Source organism: Monodon monoceros, unplaced genomic scaffold, assembly GCF_005190385.1.
Source record: "Monodon monoceros isolate NGI ecotype Baffin Bay Population unplaced genomic scaffold, NGI_Narwhal_1 Super_Scaffold_22, whole genome shotgun sequence".
NCBI classification, from domain to species: domain Eukaryota; kingdom Metazoa; phylum Chordata; class Mammalia; order Artiodactyla; family Monodontidae; genus Monodon; species Monodon monoceros.
The window spans coordinates 108,939,383-108,949,382 of NW_021703779.1; the positions used below are offsets into that span (position 1 = coordinate 108,939,383).

Here is a 10,000-nt window from a genome sequence, read left to right on the forward strand (position 1 = left end):
ATAAATGTATAACTTCATGAAGTAGCCTCTTGTCTCTGTGTATCTACAGAAGTTCTTGCTTGTTTTCACTCAACTGCCTCAAGCCAAAAAGTGTGCATCCCAGTTCTAATGTTTGGAAGACATTAGTCCCTGTTTTGGAGCTCTACAAGGATTCATATGGCTCATGAGAGTGTTAGAGGCTGTGTGTGTATGTGTGTGTGTAAAAGTTTGTGTGTTCATTTACTCCACAAATATTTATTCAGATATTTAGTGGAGACTTTACTGTGCCAGACAGTGTTACATGGTGGGACAGGATGGTGAAGAAGACCAACAGGGTTTCTGCTTTTCTGGACATTACATTCTAGTTGAGGGAGACAGACAATAAACACACAGATAATAAACAGTGTAATTTCATTATTCCAAATCTTTTTTTGGTCACGCTGTGCAGCATGCGGAATCTTAGTTCCCCAACCAGGGGTAAAATCCGTGCCCCCTACATTGGGAGTGTGGAGTCGTAACCGCTGGACCACCAGGGAAGTCCAGTAAACAGTATAACTTCAGATGGAAGTAAATACTATGAAGAAACTAACACAGCATAATGAGATAGTGACTTGGTGATAGTGGTGGGGAACTACTTCAGCTAGGATGGCCAGGGAAAGGCTGTGAGGAGGTGACATTTGAGCAGGGGTCTGAATGATGAGAAGAAGGTGGCCAGAAGAAGATCTGAGAGAAAAGCGTTTCAGAAAGAGGGAGTGGGTACAAAGGCCCTGAGTTGGGAATGAGTTGGACATGTTCAAGGGTTAAAAACAAGGCTGGTATGGCTGCATGTGATCAATGAAGGAAAAAGTAGTAGGAAATGACACTGGAGAGAGAGACAGGGGCTAAATCATGTAGGTCATTAAAGAAAATTTGCGGTTAGAATGAAATCCACCAGGAAATCACCAGGAAAGTGACTATCCGATTTATAATTTTAAAAGATTGCTTTGGGGTTTCCCTGGTGGCGCAGTGGTTGAGAGTCCGCCTGCCGATGCAGGAGACATGGGTTCGTGCCCAGGTCCGGGAAGATCCCACATGCCGCGGAGCGGCTGGGCCCATGAGCCATGGCCGCTGAGCCTGCGCGTCTGGAGCCTGTGCTCCGCAATGGGAGAGGCTGCAACAGTAAGAGGCCCGCGTACCACAAAAAAAAAAAAACAAGATTGCTTTGGCTTCTCGGTGGAGATTGTAGACCAGTTCCAGGTGAGAGGTGATGGGGTTGGGTTGTATCTCTCAGGTGCCTTATCTTAGCAGTCTATGATTCTAGGTTATCTGTATCCAGGATTTATTTTGGTTGATTTTCACAATTTTCCAACATCAATTTTGGTCTGAGACCTATAGCATTTGCTGATGATCCATTGGGGAAAGCATATTACCACTATGTTTCCATAAATAGTGCCCTTATTATGTTACTATTTGCTTTAAAAATGATTAATAAGGATAATCATATTGAGTGTTCTTAATCTATAGCTTGGGGTAAGGGATATTTAGAAGTCTGGATTCTCATATTGTTGCCTTATCCAAATATATTCATTTTTTAGTATAGTGGTGGGTTTCACTTCACCAGTGGGAAGGCAAAATAACAATTTTTTCAATATAGAATACAATGCCTAACACACAGCAGTTACTTAATAGATAGTTATGCATTAAACAGGAACTGTTTCTGTTGGTGGAATTCAATACACATCATCAATTTATGACCTTTGGTATGCATTATTTGTCATTTAATTCTTTTGTTTTTGAAATTTATTTTTTTATACAGCAGGTTCTTATTAATCATCAATTTTATACACATCAGTGTATACATGTCAATCCCAATCGCCCAGTTCATCACACCACCCCCACCACCCCCTGCCGCTTTCCCCGCTTGGTGCCCATACGTTTGTTCTCTACATCTGTGTCTCAATTTCTGCCCTGCAAACTGGTTCATCTGTACCATTTCTCTAGATTCCACATATATGCGTTAATGTATGATATTTGTTTTTCTCTTTCTGACTTACTTGACTCTGTATGACCGTCTCTAGATCCATCCACGTCTCTACAAATGACCCAATTTCGTTCCTTTTTATGGCTGAGTAATATTCCATTGTATATATGTACCACATCTTCTTTATCCATTCATCTGTTGATGGGCATTTAGGTTGCTTCTATGACCTGGCTATTGTAAATAGTGCTGCAATGAACACTGGGGTGCATGTATCTTTTTGAATTATGGTTTTCTCTGTGTATATGCCCAGGAGTGGGATTGCTGGGTCATATGGTAGTTCTAGTTTTAGATTTTAAAGGAACCACCATACTGTTTTCCATAGTGGCTGTATCAATTCACATTCCCACCAACAGTGCAAGGGGGTTTCCTTTTTTTTTGTTTGTGGTATGCGGGCCTCTCACTGTCGTGGCCTCTCCCGTTGCAGAGCACAGGCTCCGGACGCGAAGGCTCAGCGGCCATGGCTCACGGGCCCAGCCGCTCCGTGGCATGTGGGATCTTCCTGGACCGGGGCACGAACCCGTGTCCCCTGCATTGGCAGGCGGACTCTCAACCACTGTGCCACAAGGGAAGCCCGGGGGTTTCCTTTTGTCCACACCCTCTCCAGCATTTGTTGTTGGTAGGTTTTCTGATGATGCCCATTCTAAATGGTGTGAGGTGATACCTCATTGTAGTTTTGATTTGCATTTCTCTAATAATTAGTGATGTTAGCAGCTTTTCATGTGCTTCTTGGAGATCTGTATGTCTTCTTTGGAGAAATGTCTGTTTAGGTCTTCTGCCCATTTATGGATTGGGTTGTTTGTTGTTTTAATATTGAGCTGCATGAGCTGTTTATATATTTTGGAGATTAAGGCTTTGTCCGTTGATTTGTTTGCAAATACTTTCTCCCATTCTGAGGGTTGTCTTTTCATCTTATTTGTAGTTTCCTTTGCTGTGCAAAAGCTTTGAAGTTTCATTAGGTCCCATTTGTTTATTTTTGTTTTTATTTCCATTACTCTAGGAGGTGGATCAAAACCGATCTTGCTGTGATTTATGTCAAAGAGTGTTCTTCCTATGTTTTCCTCTAAGAGTTTTATAGTGTCCGGTCTTATGTTTAGCTCTTTAATCCATTTTGAGTTTATTTTTGTGTATGGTGTTAGGGAGTGTTCTAATTTCCTTCTTTTGCATATAGCTGTCCAGTTTTCCCAGCACCACTTATTGAAGAAACTGTCTTTTCTCCACTGTATATCCTTGCGTCCTTTGTCATAGATTAGTTGACCGTAGGTGCATGGGTTTATCTCTGGGGTTTCTATCTTGTTCCATTGATCTGTCTTTCTGTTTTTGTGCTAGTACCATATTGTCTTGATTACTCTAGCTTTGTAGTATAGTCTGAAGTCAGGGAGTCTGATTCCTCCAGCTCCATGTTTTTCCCTCAAGACTGCTTTGGCTATTCAGGGTCTTTTGTGTCTCCATACAAGTTTTAAGATTTTTTGTTGTAGTTCTGTAAAAAATGCCATTGGTAATTTGATAGGGATTGCATTGAATCTGTAGATTGCTTTGGGTAGTATAGTCATTTTCACAATATTGATACTTCCAATCCAAGAACATGGTATATCTCTCCATCTGTTGGTATAATCTTTAATTTCTTTCACCAGTGTCTTATAGTTTTCTGCATACAGGTTTTTGTCTCCTTAGGTAGGTTTATTCCTAGGTATTTTATAATTTTTGTTGCAGTGGTAAATGGGAATGTTTCCTTAATTTCTCTTTCAGATTTTTCATTAGTGCATAGGAATGCAAGAGATTTCTGTGCATTCATTTTGTATCCTGCAACTTTACCAGATTCATTGATTAGCTCTAGTAGTTTTCTAGTGGCATCTTTAGGAGTCTGTATGTATAGTATCATGTCATCTGCAAGCAGTGACAGTTTTACTTCTTCTTTTCCAATCTGTATTCCTTTTATTTTTTCTTCTCTGATTGCCGTGGCTAGGACGTCCAAAACTGTGTTGAATAATAGTGGCGAGAGTGTACATCCCTGTCTTTTTCCTGATCTTAGAGGAAATGCTTTCAGTTTTTCACCATTGAGAATGATCTTTGCTGTGGGTTTGTCATATATGACCTTTATTACATTGAGGTAGTTTCCCTCTATGCCCACTTTCTGGAGAGTTTTTATCAAAAATGGGTGTTGAATTTTGTCAGAAGCTTTTTCTGCATCTATTGAGATGAACATATGGTTTTTATTTTTCAGTTTGTTAATATGGTGTATCACATTGATTGATTTACATATATTGAAGAATCCTTGCATCCCTGGGATAAATCCCACTTGATCATGGTGTATGATCCTTTTAATGTGCTGTGGATTCTGTTTGCTAGTATTTTGTTGAGGATATTTGCATCTGTATTCATGAGTGATATTGGCCTGTAACTTTCTTTTTTTTTGTAGCATTTTTGTCTAGTTTTGGTATCGGGGTGATGGTGGCCTCATAGGATGAGTTTGGGAGTGTTCCTGCAATTTTTTGGAAGAGTTTGAGAAGGATGGGTGTTAGCTCTTCTCTAAATGTTTGATAGAATTCGCCTGTGAAGCCATCGGGTCCTGGACTTTTCTTTGTTGGTTGATTTTCAATCACAGTTTCAATTTCATTACTTGTGATTGGTCTGTTCATATTTTCTGTTTCTTCCTGGTTCAGTCTTGGAAGGTGATATCTTTCTAAGAATTTGTCCATTTCTTCCAGGTTGTCCATTTTATTGGCATAGAGTTGCTTGTAGTAGTCTCTTATGATGCTTTGTATTTCTGCGGTGTCTGTTGTAACTTCTCCTTTTTCATTTCTAATTCTACTGATTTGAGTCCTCTCCCTTTTTCTTGATGAGTCTGGCTAAAGGTTTATCAATTTTGTTTAGCATCTCAAATAACCAGCTTTTAGTTTTATTGATCTTTACTATTGTTTCCTTCATTTCTTTTTAATTTACTTCTGGTCTGATCTTTATGATTTATTTCCTTCTGCTAACTTAAGGGGTTTTTTGTTCTTCTGTCTCTAATTGCTTTAGGTGTAAGTTTAGGTTGTTTATTTGAGATTTTTCTTGTTTCCTGAGGTAGGATTGTATTGCTATAAACTTCCCTGTTAGAACTGCTTTTGCTGCATCCTGTAAGTTTTGGGTCATCGTGTTATCCTTGTCATTTGTTTCTAGGTATTTTTTTAATTTCCTCTTTGATTTCTTCAGTGATCTCTTGGTTATTTAGTAGCATATTGTTTAGCCTCCATGTGTTTGTGTTTTTTACATTTTTTTCCCTGTAATTGATTTCTAATCTCATAGCTTTGTGGTCGGAAAAGATGCTTGATATGATTTCAGTTTTCTTAAATTTACCAAGGCTTGATTTGTGACCCAGGATGTGATCTGTCCTTCAGAATGTTCCATGTGCAGTTGAGAAGAGAGTGTAATCTGCTGTTTTTGGGTGGAATGTCCTGTAAATATCAATTAAATTTATCTGGTCTGTTGTGTCATTTAAAGCTTGTGTTTCCTTATTAATTTTCTGTCTGGATGATCTGTCCATTGGTGTAAGTGAGGTGTTAAAGTCCCCCACTATGATTGTGTTACTGTTGATTTCCTCTTTTATAGCTGTTAGCAGTTGCCTTGTGTATTGCGGTGCTCCTATGTTGGGTGCATAGATATTTATAATTGTTATATCTTCTTCTTGGATTGATCCGTTGATCATTATGTAGTGTCCTTCCTTGTCTCTTGTAACATTCTTTATTTTAAAGTCTATTTTATCTGATATGAGTGTTGCTACTCCAGCTTTCTTTTGATTTCCATTTGCATGGAATATCTTTTTCCATCCCCTCAGTTTCAGTCTGTAATTGTCCCTAGGTCTGAAGTGGGTCTCTTGTAGACAGTATATATATGGGTCTTGTTTTTGTATCCATTCAGCTAGCCTGTGTCTTTAGGTTGGAGAACTTAATGCATTCACGTTTAAGGTAATTATCGATATGTATGTTCCTATTACCATTTTCTTAATTGTTATTGGTTTGTTTTTTTTTAACATCTTTATTGGAGTAAAATTGCTTTACAATGGTGTTAGTTTGCTTTGTAACAAAATGAATTAGCTATACATATACATATATCCCCGTATCTCCTCCCTCTTGCGTCTCCCTCCCACCCTCACTATCCCACCCCTCTAGGTGTTCACAAAGCACCGAGCTAATCTCCCTGTGCTATATGGGTTCTTTTTTGTAGTTCCTTTTCTTCTATTGTGTTTCCCACTTAGAGAAGTTCCTTTAGCTTTTGTTGTAGAGCTGGTTTGGTGATGCTGAATCTCTTAGCTTTTGCTTGTCTGTAAAGCCTTTGATTTCTCCATCAAATCTGAATGAGATCCTTGCCAGGTAGAGTAATCTTCATTATAGTTTCTTCCCTTTCATCACTTTAAATATACCGTGCCACTCCCTTCTGGCTTGTAGAGCTTCTGCTGAGAAATCAGCTGTTAACCTTATGGGAGTTCCCTTGTATGTTATTTGTCATTTTTCCCTTGTTGCTTTCAATAAGTTTTGTTTGTCTTTAATTTTTGTCAATTTGATTATTATGTGTCTCGGCATGTTTCTCCTTGGGTTTACCCTGCCTGGGACTCTCTGCGCTTCCTGGACTTGAGTGGCTATTTCCTTTCCCATGTTAGGGAATTTTTTGACTATAATCTCTTCAAGTATTTTCTCGGATCCTTTCTCTCTCTCTTCTCCTTCTGGGATCCCTATAATGCAAATGTTGTTGTGTTTAATGTTGTCTCAGAGGTCTCTTAGGCTGTCTTCATTTCTTTTCATTCTTTTTCTTTATTCTGGTCCACAGCAGTGAATTCCACCATTTCTGTCTTCTAGGTCACTTATCCATTCTTCTGCCTCAGTTATTCTGCTATTGATTCCTTCTAGTGTATTTTTCATTTCACTTATTGTATTGTTCATCTCTCTTTGTTTGTTCTTTAATTCTTCTAGGTGTTTGTTCTTTAATTCTAATAGGTGTTTGTTAAACATTTCTTGCATCTTCTCGATCTTTGCCTCCATTCTTTTTCCGAGGTCCTGGATCATCTTCACTATCATTATTCTGAATTCTTTTTCTGGAAGGTTGCCTATCTCCACTTCTTTTAGTTGTTTTTCTGGGGTTTTGTCTTATTCCTTCATCTGGTACAAAGTCCTCTGCCTTTTCATTTTGTCTATCTTTCTGTGAATGTGGTTTTCCTTCCACAGGCTGCAGAATTGTAGTTCTTCTTGCTTCTGCTGTCTTCCCTCTGGTGGATGAGGCTATCTAAGAGGCTTGTGCAGGCTTCCTGATGGGAAGGACTGGTGGTGGGTAGAGCTGGCTGTTCCTCTGGTGGGCAGAGCTCAGTAAAACTTTAATCCACTTGTCTACTGATGGGTGGGGCTGGGGTCCCTCCCTGTTGGTTGTTTGACCTGAGTCGACCCAGCACTGGAGCCTACCCGGCTCTTTGGTTGGGCTAATGGTGGACTCTGGGAGGGCTCACGCCAAGGAGTGCTTCCCAGAAGTTCTGCTGCCAGTGTCCTTGTCTCCATGGTGAGCCACAGCCACTCCCCGCCTCTGCAGGAGACCCTCCAACAGTAGCAGGTAGGTCTGGTTCAGTCTCCTATACGGTCACTGCTCTTTTCCCTGGACCCTGATGCACACACTACTTTGTGTGTGCCCTCCAAGAGTGGAGTCTCTATGATTCCCCCAGTCCTGTCGAATTCCTGCAGTCAAATCCCGCTAGGCTTCAAAGTCTGATTCTCTAGGAATTCCTTCTCCCATTGCCGGATCCCCAGGTTGGGAACTGATGTGGGGCTCAGAACCTTCACTCCATTGGGTGGACTTATGTGATATAAGTGTTCTCCAGTTTGTGAGTTACCCACCCAGCAGTTATGGGATTTGATTTTATTGTGATTGCACCCCTCCTACCATCTCATTGCGGCTTCTCCTTTGTCTTTGGGGTATCTTTTTTAGTGAGTTCCAGTGTCTCCTGTCTATGATTGTTCAGCACTTAGTTGTGATTCTGGTGCTTTTGCAAGAGGGAGTGAGCACATGTCCTTCTATTCTGCCATCTTGAACCAATCTCTGTGTCATTTAATTCTAATAACCACTCAGTTGGTGTATGTAGGACCTACAGTGTATAAAACAGAAAACTTAAACTCAAAGCATTTTACACTATTCCTCATCTAATCCTCTGGTCATTCACATGAGGTCATCCATGGCATTACATACACAGAATTTACAGTGATGAAACAGATTCAGAGAAGGACAGTGACTTGCCCAACTCCTCTTCCCCTACTCTGCTTTAGTTGTCTTATTAGTACTTATTATTTGTGAATATAATATATATCAATTTATGTATTCGTTTGTCAGCTCCACTAGAGTATGCACTCCATGAGGGCAGGGAATGTATGTTATCTGTGGCTGTGTAACAAATTACTCCAAAACTCAGTGCCTTAATACAACATGCATTTATTGTGTCACAGTTTCTGTGGGTTAGGAATTCAGAGGCAGCTTAGCTGAATGATTTCAGCTTAGGCTCTCTCATGAGGTAATAGTCCAGATGTCAGCTAGGGTTGAAATCATCTGAAGGCTTGACTGGGGCTGAGACGTCTGCTTCAAGGATCACTCATGTAGTTGTCAGCAGGAAGGCTTTGTTCCTCTCTGGCTATTGGCTGGAGGGCTTAGTCTCTCACCACATGGGCTTCTCTTCATGACATGGCAGCTGGCTTCCTCCAGAGTAAATGATCAAAGACAGAACAAGGCAAAACCTTATTATATACAAAACGTCTTTTATAGCATAGCATTGGCGGTGGCGTACGTTCACTACTGCCATACTCTATTGGTGACACAGACCAATCCTGATATGTTGTGGGAGGGACTACACAAGGGTGTGAATAACTGGAGTTGGCTTTCATCGGGGGCCATCTTGGAGGCTGGCTAACACAGACACTTTCTCTCTTGTTTACTATTATTACTATTATCCCAACATGGAGAAGAGTACTTTGCATATTGTAGGTCCTTAGTAAATATTTGTTGAATGAGTGGGTGGGTGGATTTAGAACACAAAATGTATGTCTTTAGAAAAAGGACCATTCATGGATCCTAAGTTGTTGGGGAGGGGCATGGAAGATGAGTACTAAAATAAAAATAATTGTCAGATGTAAAGTGTAAGGAGAATTCACTCATTTTTTTATTATATCTTTCCGTCAGATGTGGAAACATGAGGGCTTTTTTGCACTCTATAAAGGATTTTGGCCAAACTGGCTTCGACTTGGACCCTGGAACATCATTGTATCCTTTTGGAACATGAGAATGGAAGTACGTGCTTCAAGCTCCCAGGTAATTCTAGGCTATAGGAAGGAAAATTTGATTATTGAAGCCTTTAGGCAAGTGAGAATCTACTCAAGCATTCTAATGGTGACCACTGTGGGTGGAACTAAGTACAGAAATGGCTTTCAGTTGGAGTCTAATACAAACTAAAGGGATTAGAAAAGAAATGCCAAAGTTTCTTTTCCTGTTTAAAACAAACAACAACAACAAACACAGCCAAATCTGGAAGGGGCTAGGAAGTTTTGGGAAACCCTGCTAGGAGATGTCCACAGGAAGGTCCATGCTGTGGTAATCCATGTTTCCTACCCCTAAGTGTATGACTAAAATAGCTGGGGAAATAATAAGACAGAAAACACTCATAGAGCAAAAGAATCCAGAGCGAAGCAGGGCTCTTTCCTCATGGATGACCCTCCTTCCTTTAGCTGTGTTTGAGTGCCTCCTATGGGAAGAGCCATGAGTTGGATAGTGTGTGTGGTGGTGTTTGTACAGTGGTGAGCACTTCAGGGTTGAAAAGTAATCCTTGCCCTTGTGGAGTCTATAGGTTAATGGAGATAGTATCTCCCTCCCTCCTTGGGATTCCTCTGATCGCCTAATGTCTGTAACAGTTACTCTAGCACTGAATTATATGTCGTTGATGTTCTTGGATTTTTGTGTGTGTGTGTGTGTGTGTGTGTGTGTGTGTGTGTGTGTGTGTGT

The 10,000-nt window shown here is 40.4% G+C and overlaps 1 protein-coding gene across 3 annotated transcripts in view; it reads left to right on the plus strand.

Annotated features, from left to right (window-relative positions):
• Positions 1-10,000, plus strand: part of SLC25A14 (solute carrier family 25 member 14) — a 36,855-nt gene that overhangs the window by 26,073 nt on the left and 782 nt on the right. For all 3 annotated transcript variants that reach the window (XM_029240544.1, XM_029240545.1, XM_029240546.1), the window contains one exon: positions 9,185-9,265. In XM_029240544.1, coding sequence (XP_029096377.1) covers positions 9,185-9,265 — 81 coding nt within the window. The remainder of the gene's footprint in view (positions 1-9,184; positions 9,266-10,000) is intronic.